The sequence below is a fragment of the Eptatretus burgeri genome, chromosome 8 (genome assembly GCF_056783735.1).
Source record: "Eptatretus burgeri isolate ZD-2024b chromosome 8, Ebu_testis_v1, whole genome shotgun sequence".
In the NCBI taxonomy this organism is placed as follows: domain Eukaryota; kingdom Metazoa; phylum Chordata; class Myxini; order Myxiniformes; family Myxinidae; genus Eptatretus; species Eptatretus burgeri.
In genome coordinates this window covers 13,393,230-13,418,744 of record NC_140968.1, presented here as the reverse complement: position 1 = coordinate 13,418,744, position 25,515 = coordinate 13,393,230, and the positions used below count along the sequence as shown (strand labels likewise).

At 42.4% G+C, this 25,515-nt stretch overlaps 1 protein-coding gene across 4 annotated transcripts in view; it reads left to right on the top strand.

Annotated features, from left to right (window-relative positions):
* Window positions 1–24,783, top strand: part of LOC147021134 (uncharacterized) — a 35,791-nt gene extending 11,008 nt beyond the window's left edge. The window contains exons 1-5 of one of the 4 annotated variants that reach the window (XM_085890944.1): window positions 2,564–2,792; window positions 9,580–10,012; window positions 22,523–22,657; window positions 22,789–23,481; window positions 23,633–23,871. In XM_085890944.1, coding sequence (XP_085747070.1) covers window positions 2,778–2,792; window positions 9,580–10,012; window positions 22,523–22,657; window positions 22,789–23,481; window positions 23,633–23,703 — 1,347 coding nt within the window. In that variant the 5' untranslated portion in view covers window positions 2,564–2,777 and the 3' untranslated portion in view covers window positions 23,704–23,871. Of the gene's footprint in view, window positions 1–2,560; window positions 2,793–9,579; window positions 10,013–22,522; window positions 22,658–22,788 lie in introns of those variants that run through there. The other 3 variants (XM_085890941.1, XM_085890943.1, XM_085890942.1) reach the window with 3 other exon arrangements.
* The last annotated feature ends 732 nt before the right edge of the window (window positions 24,784–25,515 follow it).

Genomic DNA, 25,515 nt, shown 5'->3' with positions numbered 1-25,515 from the left:
GTCTTGTTAAGGGGGCTTGGGGGATTGTGTGGTTGATTTGTGTTTTCAACCAAGCCCATGCCCCCTCTCCGAGGGGAAGAAAAGAAAAAATAAATAAGCAAAAATAAAATAAAAAAAATTACAACAAAAAAATACAAAAACAAAACTACAAAAAAAGAAGTTTTCTTTCATTAATTTAAAACTTTTGTTTTTTGCATTTTCTTTCTTGGATCTTGGTTTGGTGTGGTGTTCGCGCAGGCATGATGGGCTGAATGGCCTCCACCTGTGTTGGATTTCCTTGTTGATGATGACGAGGCTTCATGATTGGAGGGTTAATCGAACTAGGAAGAGGGGAAGACCACGGCGGGAGAGTTCCGAGCAGTCGGAACCCCCCAAAGTGGTTAAGGGCCCCTCTACCCCTGAAGAGTACCATCACAAACTTATGGTTATGGTTTCAGTTTTTGAGGGCTTGACACCCCAACCCTGACAAGCCGATAAAAATGGCTACACTGATTAACAAAGAACTCGGGGATCTGTTTAGTGCCAAAAAGCTCAGATCTGGAGACCTCTTCATTAGGTGTTAATCAGTCGACCAATGGGAGAAGGTTATGAAAGCCCAGTATTTTGACGAGATTCATGTTTTGTGTCATATTCCTAGGAGTCTGAGGGAGAGTCGAGGAGTCATTTTCGGAATTGATCCCTCCATTGAAATTGAGGACATCACGAGTCATTTCGAGGAGGTAGGAGTTGTTGATGCGCCGTCTCACCACGGTCAGGGATGGGGTCAAAGTCAATAACGCCTCGGTGGTCTTGTCTTTTGACACCCCAGTCCTTCCCCCGAAAGGTTTCTTGGGCTATCAAGCCTTCACTGTATGGGGAATACATCCCACCTCCCTTAAGATGCCTCAAATGCCAAAAGTTCGGTCACACTGCTCCAGCCTGGAGAGGCAAACAACGCTGCAGCAGATGTAATGGAGAGCACGACGATGGAAGCTGCACTCATGAAGAAATGTCTTGTGCCAATTGTGGTGGTGACCACAGTGCAGCCTTCAGAGGATGTCTTGAGTTCCCTAGAGCTGCCCACATCCAACAGGTGAAGACGCGGGAGAAACTGTCGTACACCGAAGCTGTCCGCATGGTCCCCAAAAGGGGGAAAAACTTCGACTTCAGTAAAAGCGGTTAAGAGCAAGTCCAAAACCGAGAGAGCAACCACCGACGTGGTTGTTGTTCTCACGTTGTTGTTGTTCATCTTCTTCTTGTGGACTTTTTTAGGTCTCGTGGAGGATCTCTAAGTCTTACTCACGTTGTTATTCTTCATCTTCTTCTTGTGGACGTTTTTAGGTCCTCGTAGAGGATCTCTAAGTCTTACTCACGTTGTTGTTCTTCATCTTCTTCTTGTGGACTTTTTAGGTCCTCGTGGAGGATCTCTAAGTCTTACTCACGTTGTTATTCTTCATCTTCTTCTTGTGGACTTTTTTAGGTCTCGTGGAGGATCTCTAAGTCTTACTCACGTTGTTATTCTTCATCTTCTTCTTGTGGACTTTTTTAGGTCCTCGTAGAGGATCTCTAAGTCTTACTCACGTTGTTGTTCTTCATCTTCTTCTTGTGGACTTTTTAGGTCCTCGTGGAGGATCTCTAAGTCTTACTCACGTTGTTATTCTTCATCTTCTTCTTGTGGACTTTTTTAGGTCCTCGTGGAGGATCTCTAAGTCTTACTCACGTTGTTATTCTTCGTCTTCTTCTTGTGGACTTTTTTAGGTCCTTGTGGAGGATCTCTAAGTGTTGCTCACATTGTTGTTCTTCATCTTCTTGTGGACTTTTTTGTTTCACAGCCTACAGTTTTCATCGAAACTTCCTGAAACTTGGCGTATATATGTAAAAATACCCTGCGCAGACAGTTACCATCTCTGATTTTCAATATTCCTCCAAGAAAAAAAGTTATGACGTCAAAATATCTCTGCTAATGGAAATTGCCTAAAAAATTATCTCAAACTAGGCAAGCTTTTTGAATTCTGTTTGCGGGAATCGAACAGGGCATTAGCAGAGATGAATTACCGCACATATGATGCATCACTATGACGTCATATCAATTTTTATGTCGTCATTCCTATTTTTTGACTTTTTTTTTGGTTTCACAACCCAGAGTTTTCATCGGATCTTCGTGAAACTTGCCATGTATATGCAGAAAGCCCACGCGCAGGCAGTAACCATCCTCGATTTTGGAAATTCTTCCAAGAAAAAAAAGTTGACGTCATAATATCGCCGCTAATGGAAATCGCCGATACCATTATCTCCGAAACTAGGCAAGCTGTTTGAATTTTGTTTGCGGGAATCAAGCCAGGCATTAGCACAGATAATATTTATCGCAAACTTGATACATCACAATGACGTCATATTCGTTTTTTGACGTCATCATTATGAGGACGAGGATCTTAGCTCATTTGAGCTTGTTTTTTTTTGTCTTACTTTCTATTCTTTACTTCCATTTTATCAATATATATATATATTTTTTTTCCGTTTTTGGTTGAAACCTTGAGTTCGGGAAGGTGGCGTTTATAGAGCCTCGCGGCTCTGACGACGCCAAGGAACAACAAATAGAAGAAGAAGAAGATGGAAGTGGAAGTTCGATGAAGAACTTCCGGGTCGATCTTCCTGTGAACCTTGTGCAGGAACTTCAGCGCAGGTCCTCGTGGCCGCTGGGGAAGTGGATTGGAAGAGGTGTTTTCGGAATTGTTCTTTAACACTGAGAAAGATCTGTGAAACGTTAGTTGAAATATGAAATAATTTTCTATTCCTTGATGACTGCGATGAAGGTAAGTATGAAGGAGTGTTTATTAAATGTTTGTTGATTTAGTGTGAGGTGTTTTTACAAGGAAATCTAACACGGGTGGAGGCCATTCGGCCCGTCGTGTTTGCGCGAACACCGTACTAGATTATTATCCACACAAGATCCAAGGAAGAAAATGCAAAGAAGTTTTAAAAGAATTAATTTTTGTTTTTACGTTTTTGTAGTTTTTGTACTTTTTTTTCGTTCTTTTTTTTTTTTTTTTTTTCTTCACCTCAGAGGAGGGGGCACGAGCTTGGTTAAAAACATACAACTTGGTGAAAAACATACATGCAACGGTGGGGACGGTGCAATAGGAACAGGCGGTGGTGGAGGAGCGGAGGGTGCAGGCAGTGGTGGAGGAGCGGTGGGTGCAGGCAGTGGTAGAGGAGCGGCGGGTGCAGGCAGTGGTAGAGGAGCGGCGGGTGCAGGCAGTGGTAGAGGAGCGGCAGGTGCAGGCAGTGGTAGAGGAGCGGCGGGTGCAGGCAGTGGTGTAGGAGCGGCGGGTGCAAGCAGTGGTGGAGGAGCAGCGGGTGCAGGCAGTGGTGGAGGAGCGGCGGGTGCAGGCAGTGGTGTAGGAGCGGCGGGTGCAAGCAGTGGTGGAGGAGCAGCGGGTGCAGGCTGTGGTGGAGGAGCAGCGGGTGCAGGCTGTGGTGGAGGAGCAGCGGGTGCAGGCTGTGGTGGAGGAGCGGCGGGTGAAGGCAGTGGTGGAAGAGCGGCGGGTGCAGGCAGTGGTGGAGGAGCGGCGGGTGCACGCAGTGGTGGAGGAGCGGCGGGTGCACGCAGTGGTGGAGGAGCGGCGGGTGCAAGCAGTGATGGAGGAGCGGCAGGTGCAAGCATTGGTGGAGGAGCGGCGGGTGCAAACAGCAGTGGTGGTGGAGGAGCGGCGGGTGCAGGCAGTGGTGGAGGAGCGGCGGGTGCAGGCAGTGGTAGAGGAGCGGCGGGTGCAGGTAGTGGTGGAGGAGCAGCAGGTGCAGGCAGTGGTGGAGGAGCAGCTGGTACAGGACCATTGCAATTCATTATTTACATCAACAATTTGGATAATGAGGTAAAGAGTAAGCTTTCCAAATTTGCAGAGGACACAAAACTTGGAGGTGGGGTTTTAGGTTGTATTCGGAGGGGGATCAGTTATAAATCAAAAGAGGTGGTGGTAACATTGTGCAGGAATTTAGTGAGGGCCACATCGAGAATATTGTGTGCAGTTTTGGTCACCACAACCCAGGAAGGACATAGATGCCACAGAGAGGGTTCAGCGCAGGGCTACTAGATTGATTCCGGGCCAAGCTTGACTCAGCTATGAGGAGCGACTTAAGGAGACGGCTTTATTCACGAGAAAGAAGGCGGTTACCAGGAGATATGATTGAGATGTTTAAGATAATGAAAGGTTCAGATAAAATATGTGCAGATTAATTATTCAACAGAGTACACAGTGATCGGACCAGGTGCCACAGCCTGAGAGTAAAGAAGAGGGGTAATTCCAGCGTAACAGACTAACATTGAGACAAAAATTGCATCACTAATGTTGAAATTTTGAAAAGGTTGGCCATATTACAGAGAGTTTCTTTATTACATGTCGTAATTAGTCTCTATGGCTTTCTGATATTGGTACAAACCCCACTGTGCAGTCTACTACTAAAGCAAAAATCAACATTTAAGAGGCGTAACGGACGTAACATCGAAATGGACACAACTAAAACTGGCCATAGCACAATTCTTAAATCCTTAAAAATAACTAATTTGTAGTATACCTTTCATTCTCGGTAAGTAAACTAAGCATTTGGAGCATACTTTCTATATTCCAATGATACGATCTGTCTGTTGTTTGTTAAAATATTTTTAAAAGTTCACTGTAACGGACGTAACATTTTCGACAAAATGATAACAGACAGAACTAGAGGGGGAGCACTCGGGAGAGTGCAAAACCTCCGTCACCAATACTGCTGGGTCACTCAAGTGAACCTTATATCTTATTCATTAAATATGATGTCAACAGTGATGAGAGTTATAGTTCTTTTCTCCAACATTTTTTTTTGGGGGGGGAGGGGGAGGGGGTTGGAAATCACTTAAAACATGTAAATATGCAAAAAAAAAATCGAAATTTTGTTGCAAAAATATTTTTTCTCTAACTTATTTTTTTTTGGGGGGGGGTGGAAATCACTTAAAACATGTAGAAATGCAAAAAAAATATTTTTTTTTCTCAAACATTTTTTTTGGTTGGGGGGTTGGAAATCATTTAAAATATGTAGAAATGCAAAAAAAAATTCTCGAACAACTTTTGGGGGGGTTGAAAATCACTTAAGACGTAGAAATGCAAAAAACAAAAAAATTTTTTCTTTTTTTTGGGGGGTAACAATTTTTTTTGGGGGTGGAAATCACTTAAAACATGTAGAAATGCAAAAAAAAATGTTCTCTATTTTTGGGGGGCGGGGTAAAAAAAATTGGGGGGGGGGTTGGAAATCACTTAAAACATGTAGAAATGCAAAAAAAAAAATTTTTTTTTCTTTCACAATTTTTTTTTGGGGGGGAGGGGACCAAGTCCAAAATTTAATGGCATGATCCTTGGACCATACCTAACCCCCCCCCCCACCAAGTTTCGTCGAAATCCGTCGAGGAGTTTTTCCGTAATACTGTTCACAAACAAACAAACAGAAAGGGGTGAAAACGGTAACCTCCATCCATCTTCGAAGATGGCGGAGGTTAATGACTTACCGTTGGAAGACGTTGAGGCAGTTCTTTCAAGATGGCCGCCAAATCACGTGACATCATCCACGGAGTAAATATCGCATAAATTATGAAAATTCAGACCTAACTAAACACCGTCCAACAGAAATCCTTTTGAAAAATACATTTTCAAATTTTATGCTTCATGTCCATTATTACGTGGAATTACCCAGAGGAGAGTTAAGACTGCAGCAAGGCAGGGGACTTTTACTCAGAGAGTAGTTAATGCATGGAATGGCCTCCCTGGAAAGGTAGTGGCAGCAGAAAAATAGATAAGTTTAAATCAGAATTAGATAGGTACCTGGAAGTTATGGAGATAAAGGGGTATGGGGATGTTGACAGGACTTTTAGGTAGTTTGAGCACTGATGGGAGATTATGCTTCTGGAATGCTGTTGGTGGGGGTCTTGTCAAGGGGGGTTGTCTGGTTGATGTATGTTTTTAACCAAGCCCAGCCCCCTCCCCTGAGGGGAAGAAAAAAAAAATCAAAAACTTTAAAAAATAAAATAGATATAATGTTTTTTTTTTTAAATTTATTCAATTAATTATTTTTAAACTTTTTTTTTGCATTTTCTTCCTTGGATCTTGGGTAGTTAGATGAGTGGTGTTCGCATAGGCATGTTGGGCTGAAGGACCTCCACTTGTTGGATTTCCTTGTATGTATCAACCACACAACACCCCTCATCACCCACAAAAACTGTCTCCCATACCTCATTTCTACCAATTTCAATTGCTGCACCTCCACCACTGTCCGTGCCATCACGCCGCCACCCGCCCCCGCTGCACCGTCACCACTTCCAATATCCTCAGCAACCTCACTCCACAACTGTAACCAACTATTATCTCCAAATTTCTCACATTCTGCTACTTGCTGCAAATTATCTATGCTTTCCTTCAACCTAGTAATAACCATAATAAGATGTCTGAAGCTTTTAGGGTAAATTCAATATGGCTGCCAAACCATGTGACCTATCAATTATAAATTAACAAACTTTTAACTTGATGTCTTGGGAAAAGTATCCGTGAAGTTTTTCCTCAGTCTGTCCAGCTGTTCTGGAGAAGATTTTTTTTGTAATCTATTAACTTTCAATCCAAAATGGCTGACGAACCATGTGACCTATGACATCATAAATTTTATATTCTCCCTCTAATGGGGTAGGGGAACACACGTGCGAAGTTTCGTGTTAATCGGTTGAGGTTTATTATTTTCTATCCAAGATGGCCACCAAACCATGTGACTTGTGACATCATCATTTTTACCATGTATGTAACCATGGCGTGAAGTGATAGTTGCAAAGTTTCGCTTTGATAGGTTAAGTGGTTCCACAGAAAACAGAATTAAATATTTTTCTTCTGTCTAATATGACTGCCAAACCATGTGACCTCTCAATTATTCATTAACAAACTTGTATCTACTACCCAAGGAGAATATGTTTGAAGTTCCCCTTGATCTGACCAGCCATTCTGGAGAAGATGTTTGAAGGTTTTAGGGTAAATTCAATATGGCCCCCAAACCATTTGACCTATCAATTAGAAATGAATAAACTTGTAAAAGGATGTCATGGGGAATGTACAGTGGGGAGAACAAGTATTTGATACACTGCTGATTTTGCAGGTTTTCCCACTTACAAAGCACGTAGAGGTCTGTGATTTTTATCATAGGTACACTTCAACTGTGAAAGACGGAATCTAAAACAAAAATCCTGAAAATCATATTGTATGATTTTTAAATAATTAATTTGCATTTTATTGCATGACATAAGTATTTGATACATCAGAAAAACAGAACTTAATATTTGGTACAGAAAACTTTCTTTGCAATTACAGAGATCAGACGTCTCCTGTAGTTCTTAACCAGGTGTGCACAGACTGCAGCAGGGATTTTGGCCCACTCCTCCATACAGATCTTCTCCAGATCCTTCAGGTTTCGGGGCTGTCGCTGGGCAACACCGACTTTCAGATCCCTCCAAAGATTTTCTATTGAGTTCAGGTCTGGAGACTGGCAAGGCCACTCCAGGACCTTGAGATGCTTCTTACGGAGCCACTCCTTAGTTGCCCTGGCTGTGTGTTTCGGGTCGTTGTCATGCTGGAAGACCCAGCCACGCCCCATCTTCAATGCTCTTATTGAGCAAAGGAGGTTGTTGGCCAAGATCTCGCGATAAATGGCCCCATCCATCCTCCCCTCAATACGGTGCAGTCATCCTGTCTCCTTTGCAGAAAAGCATCCCCAAAGAATGATGTTTCCACCTCCATGCTTCACGGTTGGGATGGTGTTCTTGGGGTTGCACTCATCCTTCTTCTTCCTCCAAACACAGCGAGTGGAGTTTAAACCAAAAAGCTCTATTTTGGTCTCATCAGACCACATGACCTTCTCCCATTTCTCCTCTGGATCATCCAGATGGTCATTGGCAAACTTCAGACGGGCCTGGACATGCGCTGGCTTGAGCAGAGGGACCTTGCGTGCGCTGCAGGATTTTAATCCATGACGGCGTTGTGTGTTACTTATGGTTTTCTTTGATACTGTGGTCCCACCTCTCTTCAGGTCATTGACCAGGTCCTGCCGTGTAGTTCTGGGCTGATCCCTCACCTTTCTCATGATCATTGAGGCTCCACGAGGTGAGATCTTGTGTGGAGCCCCAGACCGAGGGAGATTGACTGTTATCTTGAACTTCTTCCATTTTCTAATAATTGCGCCAACAGTTGTTGCCTTCTCACCAAGCTGCTTGCCTATTGCCCTGTAGCCCATCCCAGCCTTGTACAAGTCTCCAATTTTGTCCCTGATGTCCTTAGACAGCTCTCTGGTCTTGCCCATTGTGGAGAGGTTGGAGTCTGATTGATTGAGTGTGGACAGCTGTCTTTTATGCAGATAACAAGTTCAAACAGGTGCAGTTAATACAGGTAATGAGTGGAGAATGGGAGGGCTTCTTAAAGACAAAAAAAACTTACAGGTCTGTGAGAGCTGGAATTCTTACTGGTTGGTAGGTGATCAAATACTTATTTCATTCAATAAAATGCAAATTAATTATTTTAAAATCATACAATGTGATTTTCAGGATTTTTTTTTTTTTAGATTCCGTCTTTCACAGTTGAAGTGTACCTCTGATAAAAATTACAGACCTCTCCGTGCTTTGTAAGTGGGAAAACCTGCAAAATCGGCAGTGTATCAAATACTTGTTCTCCCCACTGTATGTGTAAAGTTTCGCACTAATCTGTCCAGCTGGTCTAGAGGAGATTAAAAAAAACAATATGGCTGCCGAATCATGTGACCAATGACGTAATAATATTATTGTTGCACAGATTCTACAGTGAATTGTTGCGTAGATGACGCTCAATGAATTTCAAATTTTTCCGATGCAGCATTCTCCCCGTCAAATTTTCCACCGGGATACCACTTCACCAATGACGTCACGAAAAATCACACATTTTCCCCATGAGGAGTTCTTGCCATGTGCCTTTTTTCAATTTTTTTCCCCAAAAAAAGTTAACAAACAGAAGAAAAACAATAGGTTACCCAGCCTTGTAGGCTTGGTACCTGAATAATAATCATGAGGGGGGGGGGTAGGGGGCACTTTAATTTTTCATTTTTGGTTTTCATTTTGCTTGCTGCTGGTTGCATCATTGCTGCGAGTGTGGCTGTACCACTGATGTAGTGCCTCCTGTATATTAGTGAAGAAATTTGGAATTTGGCCAGCGTGCCAGTGATGGTTCGCCTCCTCTTCGAGAAAGATTCCTTGGGATCTTTAGTGTCCACCAACTAATGCTGTGAGAGGGGATGCCCAGTTGAACGTTCATCCAAAGAACGGCATACACATTGATCCCTTTCCCGATCTGTAAAACACCAAAGTGACAGTTTATAGCTGCATTGTGATTCAAACCCAAGTTAGACAACTCGGGGAAGGGGGGGCAAGTGTCGCTCCTCCCTCAAGGCCATCCTGGCAGCCCTCACGGGGTGAACAAGCTGGCTGCTAAACCCTGCATTGATTGGTTAAAATATAGAGTAAAGAAAATATCATGTATATCCTTTCCTTTGTTGCCATAAGTATTGTGTCCCTGGCAGGTCATCGGTGAAATGGACAACTTCTTGGAATGGCTCCAAACGCAAGGTCTGAGAGCAGAAACAGCCCAAGCAGTGATCAATATACTTGGAATTGAGAATTGGAAGGTTCTTCGAGCTTGTACAGACTCCGATGCATTGCAAACAGAGCTCCTCTCTCTCGCCAAAGAGAAATTTAAATTTGCAATGTATGCTGACTTCTGTAAATTTGTGAAATCTTTTTTGAAGCCGCTGAATGTCCAGCTTGCAGGTTCTTCTCTGTTGGGAAGTCTATTCGTCAACTTGGAGAATGTTATTCGTGAACTTTCCAGTTTCTGCCAAAAGTTTATTGGATTCCAAAATGTGCAGCCGAAAAATATTCCTGGTTTCCGAGGAATCGGTTTGAGTGATGTCTGCAACCTCCACAATCAGGATGATGGATTAACACCCAAGTCTGGTATGTCACTATTTTACACACCCTCGCATGTCAAGAAATACCTTGATGTTGAACCATTAATGTGTTTTTTTTCTTGTAACCTATGGAATCTTTTTGGAACAATTTTGTGTTGTTAAAGACGTTTAGAATCTCGACACAAAGTCAATGTTTTTTTTTCTCCTCAATCGCATTAAATTCCAAAGTGTTCCATGTTTAGCAGCATATTTAAGTTATCCACATGCAGGAAATAGTTTGTTTACCACTCATATCGGCACGGACATCTTATGGGAGAAAGGATTCTGTTAAATAGATCATATCTGGGCTGTAAGTTTTTGAGCCTAGATTGAGAGATCTGTCAGGATGGAGTGGACGCCTCAGATGTTTGAGGGACAGTGGAGAAGGTGTTGGGAGGGTGGGAGGCTTGGAGTGTGAGGGATGGGAGAGGAAGGGTCGGCTGAGAAGGTGCCGATAGGAGGGGGTGGGATGGGTGGAGTTTTGGGGGGGGGAGCTTGGAGAGGATGGGGTGAGGGGGGTGGGGGGGAGCTTGGAGAGGATGGGGTGAGGGGGGAGCTTGGAGAGGATGGGGTGATGGGGGTGCATAAAGAGGGGACATGTGCTTGTAGTCGATTTTTGGGATGGTACTGACACGGAGGGTTTGACACTAAAACAACGTGAATTAGGTTTGATTGTTATGTACAGACAACCTCTGCAAATACCTTCCCAGGATTCCCATGCTTAACTTTTGTTCGTCATGGAGAGGCGGTAATACATGTGGAGTTTTGCCTCTATCTGTTCAGCCGTTTCGGAGAAAAAGACTTTTAAAGTTATTAATTTTCAATCCAATATGGCTGCCGTACCATGTGCCCAATTACAACATAAATTTAAATTCTCCATCTAATGGGGAAGTGGATTATGCTTAAGTTTCGTGTTTATCGGACAAGGTGCGTTTTTTTTTCTATCCAAGATGGACTCCAAACCATGTGACTTGTGACATCATAATTTTTACGATATCTGCAGGCATTGGGGTAGATTATAGTTGCCAAGTTTCGCTTCGATCGGTTATGTGGTTCCAGAGAAAACATTATTTTATATAATTCTTGAATCCAACATGGCTGCCAAACCGTGTGACCTTTAAATTAGAAATTAACAAACTTAGATTCTTGACTCATGTGCAATACGTATGTAAAGTTTCCCCTTGATCTGACCAGTTGTTCTGGAGAAGATGTTTGAAGGTTTCAGGGTAAATTCAAGATGGCCGCCAAACCATGTGACCTATCAATTAGAAATTAACAAACTTGTGAAAGGATGTCTTGGGGAAAGTGTGTGTGAATTTTTGCCTCAATCTGTCCAGCTGTTCTGGAGAAGAAGATTGTAAAAATTTATTAATTTTCTATCCAAGATGGCTGACAAACCATGTGACCTATGACATCATAACTTTACATTCTGCTTCCAATCGTGTAGTGGGACACGTGTGTTAAGTTTCGTGTTAATTGGATGAGGTGTGTTTTTCTATTTACGATGACTGTCAAACCATGTGACTTGTGACGTCATTTTTACCATGTATGCAGACATGATGGAAGATAATAGTTGCACATTTTCGCTTCGATAGATTGTCATTAAGCAGTTTCAGAGAAAACATTATTTAATATTTTTTCTTAAATCCAACATGGCTGCCAAACCATGTGTCATATCAATTATTCATTAACAAACATATCCCCTACACATGCAGAATAGACTTGTGAAGTTTCCCCTTGATCTGACCAGCCGTTCTGCAGAAGATGTTTGAAGGTTTTAAGGTCAATTCAACATGGCCGCCAAACCATGTGACCTATCAATTAGAAATCAACAAACTTGTGAAAGGATGTCATGGGGAATGTGTGTGCAAAGTTGTGCCTCAATATGTCCAGCCGTTCTGGAGAAGAAGATTAAAAAAAAAAAAATTCCCCCTAAAACAAGATGGCTGCCAAATCAAGACACCGATGACGTCACAATAATATTTTTCTACGGTGATTTGTTGTGTTGATGACGCTAAAATTTCCAGATTTTTCCCATGTAGCGTTCTACTTGACGAATTTTCACCGGCATACCGCTTCACCGATGACGTCACAAAAAATCACCCGTGTTCCCCATGGGGAGCTTATTAAGGCCTAGGTCACATTTGCCACGGCGGCCGTGGGCTCTCCAAAATCTACGGCTACCAGCAATTATACGGCGGCCGCAGTATTTCCATGGTCACACAATGTAGCAGTCACATATGTTTTTATTTGTCGGGGAGCCGCACGGCGTATTTAGGCCTAAGTCACATTTGCCACGGCGGCCGTGGGGTCTCCAAAATCTATGGCCATAAGCAATTATACGGCGGCCGCAGTATTTCCATGGTCACACAATGTAGCAGTCACATATGTTTTTATTTTTCGGGGAGCTGCACGGCGTATTTATAAATTGTGTAGACCGAAAACGTGGGGTTGCTGTACGGTCTTTGATTTGATGTCGCACGCTGACCTTAGGGCGTTCCTGCGGCGGCCATAGAATTTTCAAGGCAGACGCAAGGTGACCGCAAGGCGACCGCTAAGGCGAACGTGTGGCCAGACGGACGGTAACAAATGGGTTAATTATTATTATTTTTTTTTTGCCATGTCTTTTGTTTCGGCTTGTCGAATTGCTATGGCGAACGTAGAAATGAAAAAAGTTATAACTCCGCGTTATAATTCCACGGCGCCCTTACGGCCTGTAAAATATAGCCATACAGCGTAGGGCCATCCTGAGGCCACCTCGGAAACTCTGCGGCTGCCACACGTTTCTGTCAATTCAGAGGGCGTTCGGCCGCCGTATCCTCGCCGTAGAGCAAATGTGACTTAGGCCTAAAACGTATGAAGCAATAATAAATTCCATTGCACGGTTTCAGAGATACAGAGGTCCAAAGTTTATCGGTTTTTTTTTTTAAGATGGCACCCGTACCACATGACCTATGACATCATAATTACAAAAAAGATACATACTATGGTGAAAATTTTGTGTCGATCGGACTTACCGTTCCTGAGAAAATGATTTTTAAAGCGAAAGAACCTGCAAATTGCCGGCAGAAGAAAAAAAAAAAGAAATAAGAAATAAACAAAAGAAAAACAAAAGGATACCCAGTCCATTAGACTGGGCACCCTAATAAACAGAAGAAAAACAATAGGTTACCCAATCCATTTGACTGAGTACCTTAATAAACAGAAGAAAAACAAAAGGATACCCAGTCCATTAGACTGGGTACCCTAATAAACAGAAGAAAAACAAAAGGATACCCAGTCCATTAGACTGGGTACCCTAATAAACAGAAGAAAAACAAAAGGATACCCAGTCCATTAGACTGGGTACCCTAATAAACAGACGAAAAACAATAGGTTACCCAGTCCATTTGACTGGGTACCCTAATAAACAGAAGAAAAACAAAAGGATACCCAGTCCATTAGACTGGGTACCCTAATAAACAGAAGAAAAACAATAGGTTACCCAGTCCATTCGGCTGGGTACCCTAATAAACAGGAGAAAAACAATAGGTTACCCAGTCCATTTAACTGGGTCCTCTAATAAACAGAAGAAAATAGGTTACCCAGTCCATTAGACTGGGTACCCTAATAAACAGAAGAAAAATAGGTTACCCAGTCCATTTGACTGGCTACCCTAATAAACAGAAGAAAAACAAAAGGATACCCAGTCCATTCGACTGGGTACCCTAATAAACAGAAGAAAAACAATAGGTTACCCAGTCCATTAGACTGGGTACCCTAATAAACAGAAGAAAAACAATGGGTTACCCAGTCCATTAGACTGGGTACCCTGATAAACAGAAGAAAAACAATGGGTTACCCAGTCCATTAGACTGGGTACCCTGATAAACAGAAGAAAAACAATAGGTTACCCAGTCCATTAGACTGGGTACCCTAATAAACAGAAGAAACACAATGGGTTACCCAGTCCATTAGACTGGGTACCCTAATAAACAGAAGAAACACAATGGGTTACCCAGTCCATTAGACTGGGTACCCGAATAAACAAGAAGAAGAACAATGGGTTACCCAATCCATTAAGGCGCTGTCACACCTTGACAATTTCGCCAGCGTATTCCGACTTATGAAAAATTTGTCTAAAACGCTGGTACACGTCAAATACGTTATGGGTAAGTTTTGTATACGTTAAGAGTACGCTGAAAAACACTGCCATACGTCGTAGTATGCTGGCTTTCATCGTTGTACTTTGCGGTTGTCCTCAAATTTTAGCATGCTTGAAATTTTACGACGTATGCCAGCGTATGACTCACACGTTCCGCTACGCTGGCCATAAGTTGTAGGCACGTTATGCGATCGTTGACACATGTCGATACACGTTACTTGTAAGTTACTCATAAGTCGAAACATGTTGAGGTAATGATTAGCGTACCCGAAACTTATTTATAACCTATGAGTAACGTGTTGTAGGCACGTTACACAATCATTGCACACACGTCGAGGAACGTTATGCGATCGTTGACACACGTCGAGGCACGTTACTTGTAAGTTACTCATAAGTCGAAACACGTCGAGGTAATGTTTAGCGTACCCAAAACTTATTTCTAACCTATGAGTAACGTGCTTTGAACCTATGTGTAACGTACCTCCAACGCATATTGACGTATGTACACGTATTTGATTGACGTCTTCCGGACGACCACTGAACTTACTGAACGTGTTTTTAATTTACAGTTACCGTATAATGGCGTATTGGCAGCGTTTTTTTTTTTTTTTTTTTTTTTTTTTTTTTTTTTTTTAAACAACAACAATAACTTCCGATATTTCGGCACGTGCCGTTACGTCACGTCCCATTGCCTCTTCAGTTTGCTCATGTCTTATTCTTAGTTCCTCCTCCGTGAATATTTTCTGTTTGAGGATATTGTCACGTCGACGTCGAAACTTAAAAGCAAATGTCCGAATATATTTTAAAATTCGTGATAGACTAAAAAAAAATAACAAAAAAAAACAACAACAACAACTTCAGATATTTCCTCACGTGCCTTCACGGAGTCAAGGAGAATAAAAGAAAATGTGCCTTGACGGAGAAAATAAGTTTCGGGTATGCTAAACATTACCTCGACGTGTTTCGACTTATAAGTAACTTACAAGGAACTTGTGTCAACTATCGCATATCGTGCCTACAACTTATTCCCAGCGTAGTGGAACGTGTGAGCCATATGGCGAGTACGTCGTGAAATTTTCAGCATGCTTGAAATTTTACGACGTACGAGACGTACCACGAAATATGACAGCATACTTCATCATTTTTCAGCGTGCTCTTAACGTATACACAACTTACCCATAACGTGTTGGACGTGTGCCAGCTTGGTTCGGCAAATTTTTCATAGGTCGGCATACGCTGGCTAAACGTCAAGGTGTGACTGCCTGGTTGACACTTTCAATATTCAGGCGGTTATGATTTAAATCGGCGTGCGGCAGGTTTTTAACAGGCTACACCACGAGTTCGTCGGTGATACGTGCAGCGCGCTATGCCTAAGTTAAACTATCGTTGGGCATAGGTTGTGAACGCCAACAACAGGCTAAGCATTCGTTGGTAAAAGTTATCTATCAGACAACGAAACGTTCTGTACCCGTTACTAATATGTTATGCATACGACCAACACGTTATGAATACGACCGAAACTTTGAAAAAAAACATCAAAATTTCAGCGTACGCCAACGTTTTACATACATTTTTATACGTTGCCATTGCTGGCTAAATCGTCAAGGTGTGACAGCGCCTTTAGACTGGGTACCCTAATAAACAGAAGAAAAACAATTGGTTACCCAGTCCATTAGACTGGGTACCCTAATAAACAGAAGAAAAACAATAGGTTACCCAGTCCATTAGACTGGGTACCCTAATAAACAGAAGAAAAACAATAGGTTACCCTGTCCATTTGACTGGGTACCCTAATTAATCATGATTAAGAAGAACACGTGGGGTGCTGATGCCAGAGAAACAAGGGAAGATAAGCATTTCAATACATGTTCAAAAGATCTTAACAGAAGTGTTTTCCTCAATGGGCGTAACACTTGGGCGTTCCGGGGGGAGGGGGGGAGAGTGGTGGGGGTGTTTATCCAAACGTTGCAGAGGTGGGGGTGAAGGGGTGTTTCTAGTAGAGTCCATATACACAAGGAGTTGTGACAACTTTCATTTGGAATGCATTTTATGTCCATCGATCACGGCACCCCTACCCTGTGCCAATTACGCATGAAGTGGAATGTGTTTGTTTTCTAATCTAGCTGTCTTTGTCTGGACGCAAAACGAAGATTATATTACTTAATGCTGTTTTTTTTTTTTTGTTCCTCCAACACATCAGAATAAGCATATACAATCAGACGGAATTGATTTAACCTTAAAACATATCACAGAAATCGAGGCAAAATTAAGTGTAATGCCTGAGTCAAGGTTCACACTGATTGCCTCATTAGAGGTAGACAGACTGTGTAAGTCGAATAAACACATAGGTATTGACAGACAGAATGGAGAAATTTGAAAAGTAGAAGAAGAAAAGTGAAAAACAGAAATGAAGGCACGCCATCCGCACCAGAAAAGCACACCATCAGCGGTCAAGAACTAGAGAAGATAAAAATTGAGTGTTTAAAAAGAGAAACACCTTGAGTTGATTGATTGTATTGGTTTGTGGGCACCAGCAGTGACCACTATTTTCGTTGTCTGTCTGCTTGTGACTCTCTCCAGAACATAGCTTTGTGACGTTTGATGATATCATGGACACAAGCTAGTTAGTTATCATGGTCTAGTTGTGTCTTTTTGTATGAGGGGCGTCCCACGCCCCTTGTTGGCAGAGCCAAGCCCACTTGAAATATTTTTTTTTTTCTCGCAATTTCATTTCCTAGAAGCTGTGCGTAATGTCCATAAGTACAACATATAAAAAAATCCGATTTCATTTGGTCAATTTTGATGGAAGAGATAGGTTTTTACGGTAGGGCTTCCTCAAAAGCTTCCACAAGCTCAATTGTACCTATCGTGGCATTCTTCAATAATGCCCGCGAACCATCGTCAGCTCCCGGCTCGTACTCTATCTAAAGGCAGGTCATTGGTGACTTGGCAAGGCTGATACTGGGTGGTTGTCAATACCTTCCCAGCTCTTTATTTCTTTTCACATACTGTCTACTATTCATGAAGTACTGTGCCACTGAAAACATGCATACAGCAATTGTAATCCTTCATTGGTGCGCGGGAACCAGCAGTGACCACTTTTTTCGTTGTGTCTCTGTCTGTCTGTCTGTCTGTCTGTGACTCTCTCCAGAGCATAGCTCCGTGATGTTTGATGCGATCTTGATGAAGCTTGGACACAAGTTAGATATCATGGTCGAGTTGTGTCTTTTTGTATGAGGGGCATCCCATGCCCCTTGTGGGCGGAGCCACGCCCACTTGAACATTTTATTGGTTCACGAAAAAATAAGTGACCACTATATTCGTTATTGGTATCTGTCTGTCTGTGTTTGTGACTCTCTCCAAAGCATAGCTCCATGGGTTTTGATCCAATCCTGATAAAATTTTGGTGGGAGGTTTATATCATGATCGAGTTGTGTTTTCCTGAGAATGGGCATGATGCTAAGGTTGGGCATACAACCATACTTTTTTTGAAAGGAGTGTTTTTTATGGCCAAATTTCACGCTGATCACGAATCCGTTGAACTTTTTGACATAGGATGATGTCTTAGGTTGGTAAAATCCAAAAATTCAAAGTGGCTGCCAAATTTACCCATTTTCAGGTAAAAATTGATAATTATGGCTTACTAGGGCATGTGATATGTCATTTCTTATGTTTTCAGGGTCGCTGATATCGAATATGAGGTCAAAACAGTGACACATGATGGCTGTATGGATTTATCGCTAAACAAGGGTATTTTCGATGGAAAATACCCACTTTTCAATTTCAGAACGAATTTTGAATTGATTAATCAACTATATCCTTTGTTTTTGATGTTGTACGTTTTTCGTGTCATTAGACGTTACAAATAATCAACAGTGATGTCTGCCGAGACTTCTAGTGTAAGAAGCATGGAGGTCCAGTGCCTCCTATTTCCCTTGACTCTCTTGAGAGACTTAATGAATCACAACTACTCAAGGAAATAGGCTACCTTACATCGACAGTGGCGCCCGATATACGCCAGAAGTGTAGAGTGAAATGTACTGATGGAACAAAAACTTTCACGTTTGAGAAGTTCAGTGTAGACGAACTGAAAACATCTATCATAAATGCTGTCAAATCAGAGGACAATGTTTCTGTCTATGTCGATATATTGCTGAAAAAAGTGCTTTGAATGTTGAGGAGATGTTGATGTGATGATTAAAGTAGGAGTTTATGGAAATTTGTGATATCTTAATTTGATTCTTTGAAATTATGGTCACGCTCACATTTTTGTGCTGATTTTATCGCAATATGCATCGTGGAGCAGACTGGTTGACGTGTACGAGTTTAAAAGTATCATTATCGATATCAGCGACCCTGAAAACATAAGAAATGACATATTACATGCACTAGTAAGTCATAATTATCAAATTTTACCTGAAAAGTGGGTAAATTTGGTGGCCATTTTGATTTTTTTTTGCATTTTACCAACCTTGCACATCATCCTCGGTCAAAAATTTCAACGGATTCGTGATCAGCGTGAAAAATGACCATAAAAAAACACTCCTTTCAACGGGACAACAGAGAAAAAGTCAATGTGTGCCCAACCCTAGTGATGCGCCCATTATGGGCGGAGCCACGCCCAAAAATATGTGCTTTTAGGGGTAGCCGATTTCACTTTGCATCTTCTCCTAGTATAGGGGGTTTGTCGAATCTGACGGGTTTCGGTATTTGGTAAGCCCAATGGCACCTGCATAGCCCCACGGAGCTCGATTTTTCACTTTCTTGTCAAGGTCAAGGTCACAAGGTCACGAACTTAGAAAATTGCGAATTTTGACAAAAAAATCCATCTTCTTAGAGGGGTTTGTCGAATCTGGCAGGGCTTTCGGTATTTGGTTAGCCCAATGGCACCTGCATAGCCCCACGGAGCCCGTTTTTCCCCCCCCCCCCATTTTCGTCCCAAGGTCAAGGTCACAAGGTCAGGAACTGAGAAAATTGCGAATTTTGACATCAAAATCATACGACCGCCCAAACTTTGAGAAATATGACAATATTTTTTATTGCATAATCTTGAGGTCATTCCCCACCTAAAGTCTTGAAACCATTTGGCTCTATCTCTAACACCTTGCCTGTGATGCCCCCTTCAACTTTGTTTTTACGCTGATTTCATCAAAGTATGGATAATCCGAGGAGTGCGAAATGCCATATGGCCTATATGACGTTATATTGTTCTTGGAATGTTCCAGAGGAAGTTTTGCACCAAAGGTCATAATCCTTGACCTTTGACCTTTAAAGTTCACAAAGGTCAAATTTTCAAAGTTGTGGGAATCGAACCGGGTTTTCGACCTTCTTCGACGAACTAACTCCAATAAGCTATAGCACGTATCCTGTTTCCTTATTTTAATGTCCACAACATTGTTTTGTGACCTTTAAAGGTTATGCAAAGGTCAAATTTTGAAAGTTGTTGAACGAAACCGGGTTTTCAACATTTTGCAGCTAATAACCTGTCACTCGTACCACATCATGTTGATCATTTTTATAACTTGGTCAAAAATTATCACATTGTCTCATCCTTGACTTCTGAAACAATATACAGTCAAATACTGCTCGTGAACCATTGTCGTCTTCAGACTTGTTTATTTTTATTTTTTTCTTGCAACTTCATTTCCTAGAAGCTGTGCGTAATGTCAATAAGTGCAACATATAAAAAATCCAATTTGATTTGGTCAATTTTGATGGAAGAGATAGGTTTTTACGGCAAGGCTTCCTCAAAAGCTTCCACGAAATCAATTGTACCTATCGTGGCATTGTTCAATAATGCCCACGAACCATCGTTGCCTCCCGGCTAGTCTGTTTGTCTGTTTGTAACTCTCTCCAGAGCATAGCTCCGTGACGTTTGATGCGATCTTGATGAAACTTCGACACAAGCTGGATATCATGGTCGAGTTGTGTCTTTTTGTATGAGGGGCGTCCCACGCCCCTTTTGGGTGGAGCCACACCCACTTTAACTTTTTATTTATTTATTTTTTTCTTGCAATTTCATTTCCTAGAAGCTGTGCGTAATGTCCATAAGTACAACATATAAAAAAATCCGATTTGATTTGGTCAACTTTGACAGAAGAGATAGGTTTTTACAGCCGGGCTTCCCCAATAATGCCCGCGAACCGTCGTCGTCTCCCGGCTTGTTTTCTATTTTCATTCAGTCTCATCTTTCATGGTTTTTCCTTTTCTCACAGATCATTAATACATGATCATTCAAAAGCATAGCATCCACACTGCTTTGGGAACTCAACAGTACTCGACTCTGGGTACCCGACCTGTATGTATACATATTGTTGCGAATCTGGAAGCCATGAGCACACAGACATTCAGGTTCCTATAGATTAGTTATCTCGGTAAGTACGTGTTTCATAGATAGCCCTTTTCCGAGTCGAACGAGAAATGAAATGTTCCTGTGCTGTGATTTATTATAATAGTCTGGTTTTCTTTTCGTTCATTTTTACACCACTGCCAGCGCCACCGATATTACCGCTGACCACACTGCATCACCCTCGCCTGCATTCGCTTCCTCCACCTGGCCAATCGCGGGGTTTGCCGCCCGTTTTGGCGAATGAGAGGAATGCGAGGGCGCATGCGCAGAAGGTCATCCGGTGTGAAGAAGGCAGAGCTCGGGGAATGGCCACGCGGCGGCCCTCGACCAATTGAGATGAAGCGGTAGGTGGAGCCACAAAACTCCCCGGCTGGAGACTCCGCCCAGAGGGATGGGAGTGCCCCGCCCACCGCGCGCCTGTCTAATGGCGAGCGGACAAGAAGTCGAACGATGTTTCCTGTCCAATGGTAGAGCGAGCGGGGAGGAGACAAGCGTAAGACTGAGCGGGAGGGGGCGGATATAAGGGTCCTGAGGAGATTATCGGAGTGGGCTCTCTTGGAGTTGTTCTGGTACAGTTCTGTCCTCTCCTCCCGCTTCTTCGCTTCCCGGCTCATCACTTTGGCCTCTCTGGCGACCGGCCTCGTCCCGGCTCCAGAGCCTACGTCTCGTCCCTTTGCGCCTGGCTAGTACGGCGACACCAGCCCAAGAGAAGGGGACGTCCAGCCGCCGGTAGGCGGCGATGGGTCGCCGAGCATGGAAACTATAAGATAGATATATATATATATATATATATATATATATATATATATATATATATATATATATATATATATATATATATATATATATATATATATATATATAGAGCAAAATGGATGTCATATAGCAGATAGGCAATCACCTTAAGATTATGCATATCAAATCTCATCCAGTTCCATCTACTGATAACTACTCGGTATCCATTTGAATGAAAAGTACCGAAAATGCGGTTTGAAATCTGAAATCCCCAAAGTTCGAGGGGGTGCTGTGGGTGAACAAAGATCTAAATCGAAAATCCGGCTCGATCGTTTGTGCACAATGTATTCCAGACGATTAGTGTGAATTTTCATTACCATCCGACCATAACCCTAAGAGGAGTAGCATTTGGCACGAAGGCACCTCCAGCTCTCGCATATTATTGATTTTTGTACTAATTGACCTTTGACCCCTGACCGAAGCGAAATCGGTCAATATGTCCTGAGGCAAAGTTGTAGTACTCATTGAGTACCATGAACCTGCAAAGTTTCATTCGTATCGATGCACTCACCTGGTCGCAAGGGGGCCTTCAATTTTCGCGCATACCCTAATTGTAGGGGGCGCTGCGGGTAAAGTATTCCATATATCATAAAAACCGGAATATATTTGATAGAGCATCACCTGTAGATCATTCGTGCCAAATTTCATAACCCTACGTGGGATAATGACTTTCGGAATTGATTTCGCGTAAACGGTACCAATTTTGAAGGTTTTTCAGTTGTTGCTAGGGAACCAAAGCGTCCCGAGCAACCATCACAATTACCAAAGCACTAGGTCATAAGATGTACCTACCACCCGAGTTTGGTCAAAATCCGCCCACGTTACTACTAATTATGCTGATGACAAACAAGCAAACATCCAAACTAACAGACAGAATTACTGACAATAAGGGTTACCTATTTCGGTGACTCAATACATACATACATACATACATACATACATACATACATACATACATACATACATACATACATACATACATATACACATATACACATAAACATATTTATATATTTTTTTTATTATATATATATATATATATATATATATATATATATATATATATATATTTCTATTCCTCGTTGTGAACACCTTGATTAATCTCCCATAATGTCGGCAGCATTACAGAGCCTCGTTCTAACAGTGGAAGTGACGTCTATTGCATACACCTGATTGAACTAATTTATATTTGGCAGTGTGTCTAGCTTCACGTTCTTCATTATTTTCAGGTGATATCTATCCTGTAAATGTGGAAAACAGACGACACAACAGTTCATCTGTTTCAGAAACTTTAAGATATGCTTCTGTGAAGGAAGATTCAAATGCTCATTTGACAAATGGCAGTACTGTCTGTTATACAACAGGTGAGTAGAAACCTCCAAAATGAACATCCAATATTTTGAATTCGGGATTTATAAAATTTTCCAAATCGTTGCATTTTGAGTTTGAAAAAAAAAAACAACATAAAATAACTTCTTGTTCTTTGTTTTTGTAGAACAATCAAGAGGTCCAGTTGGGCAAATCAGATCAAGGAACAGCTTGACTGTGAAGAAGATGTCTATTTTGACGAAACAATCCCAAGCACAAGGCTCCCGACCTTCAAAATACAACTACACGTCTGGTGAAAACAGCACAAAGATCGACGTTAACTTAAACAAACTCAAAAATGTTATCGAAAGGCAAATGCATTATAAGTGTAATATATGCAGAGTACATTTTACTTCACGAAGACGCATCAAAGTACACATGAGGACCCAGAGAGGAGAACGCCAACACAAATGCTCTGTCTGTGATAAAGGTTTCTCTCGAAAAGGCGTTGTGAATAAGCATATGATGATCCATACAGGAGAACGTCCTTATAATTGCTCAATCTGTGATAAAGGTTTCTCTCATAAATGCAATTTGAATTCGCATATGTGGATCCATACAGGAGAGCATCCTCACAAATGCTCTGTATGTGATAAAGGTTTCTCTCATAAATGCAGTTTGAAAATACATACGAGGATCCACACAGGAGAACGACCTTACAAATGCTCTGTATGTGATAAAGGTTTCTCTCATAAATGCAATTTGAAAATGCATATGAAGATCCACACAGGAGAGCGTCCTTTCAAATGCTCTGTCTGTGATAAAGGTTTCTCTCAAAAGGGCAATTTGAATAAGCATGTGAGGATCCATACGGGAGAGCGTCCTTACAAATGCTCTGTCTGTGATAAAGGTTTCTCTCTTAAATGCAGTTTGGAAATGCATATGAGGATCCACACAGGAGAGCATCCTTTAAAATGCTCTGTCTGTGATAAAGGTTTCTCTCGAAAAGGCGATTTGAATAAGCATATGAGGATCCACACAGGAGAGTGTCCTTACAAATGCTCTGTCTGTGATGAAGGTTTCTCTCGAAAAGGCAATTTGAATCGGCACATGAGGATCCATACAGGAGAGCGTCCTTTCAAATGTTCTGTCTGTGATAAAGGTTTCTCTCATAAATGCAGTTTGGAAATGCATATGACGATCCATTCAGGAGAGCATCCTTACAAATGCTATGTCTGTGATAAAGGTTTCTCTCAAAAAGGCAATTTGAAAATACATATGAAGATTCACACAGGAGAGTGTTCTTACAAATGCTCTGTCTGTGATAAAGGTTTCTCTCGAAAAGGCAATTTGAAATTGCATATGAGGATCCACACAGGAGAGCATCCTTTAAAATGCTCGATATGTATTAAGGGTTTCTCTCGAAATGGCGATTTGAATAAGCATATGAGGATCCATACAGGAGAGCCTAAAAACCCAAAAATGTAGAAAACAACCAACGACAGCTTAAAAAAAAAAAACTCAACCTGATGTAAATGATCGAAGAAAAGAGCAGCTGTTTGAAAATTTACTCGTAAGATTCAATCAAAAACAAGGAAAACGAGCAAAATATTGCAATCTCCCCTCCTCAGAAAAAGATGATCTGCTTTTGGAAAGAGATTTATGAAAACTGAAAAAAAAAACACAACAAGAAGATGGAATATATCCAAAACCTGGTAAAGAAGAAGCAACATCGAGAGGATATTCCTCAACTGATAATTGCCAAACAGAAAATTATGAAACACTTGCCAAGATGAAAAATTCAAAAGCCCTGGTCTGGGTGGCATCCCACATTTCTGATGCTCTCCACAATCACTAAACTCGAGTATAGGATGAGCTTATCCAAGGGGAAAAGGAAACTGATGAGTGGTAGTTCCCCCCCCCCCCCCCGCCTTTGGAATAAACTCCCTCACTCTATTCATTCCCATTCTTCCCTCCAGGCCTTCAAAACAGCTGTTCACCACCACCTCTTATCACCCCCATCCAAATCCTTGATCTTTTCTTCCCCCGGTAATCTGTTATGAATTTGGACGCTTACTGCACTCAGCATTCAGGTCCTTATAGAACAGTTATATCGGTAAGTGTGTGTTTATAGATATAACCCATCCCTCGTCTAATGGGAATTAAATGTTCATGCACTGCAGAGTTATTTTGAGTCAGGGTTTTCTTTTACATTTTTACATCACCAACAACTACAACAACACCTTCGCTCCATCCTGATGCCATAACGCAAGAAGTGGGCGGAGTTCAAGAGGACCTGGCATCTCTCGCCCAATCCGGGGGATGTGAGCGAGGTTGCCGTCGGTCGGCTAATGAGCGCAGCCCACGCAGGACAATGTTACTCTCCCTGTTTGAGGGGCGGTCCGCCGTGGCAGCCGCCACGCCCCCCGGTCCAATCGGCGGACTTGGCGCCCCTTTTGGCCAATCACCGGGGCGACGAGTGCATTTTGCGTGCCAAAACCGTCCAGTGAGCGAGAGCATGTCCATGGCAGGCGGCTCCTCCCCTCTGGAGAAGGGGTGAATAATAGTTCGGCGTGATCCGACAGAAGGGGTCGTAGGAGTTGGAGTTGAGTTGGTTTTTCGTCTGTCATATGGCCTGGCCTTGTCTGCTGGTGCTCGCTGCTTCGTCCGCACTCGCGCTGGTTGGCATCCGCCCTTCATTCTCCGCCCCGGACACTCGAGGTGGCATTGTGGTTGTTGGGTCGAGAGAGAGGAGGTTGGTCCTGTGTGCTCGAGCGCGTCTTCCGTCTGGTCTGCATCCGGCTGCACCCCGCGTGTCCGAGGCGTCTCGTCCGGCGCAGAACGACAAGCGATCAGCCAACTCAACACGGGAGGTCACCTCGTCTCGCCTCCTCTGGATTCGGCTGCCCTGGTC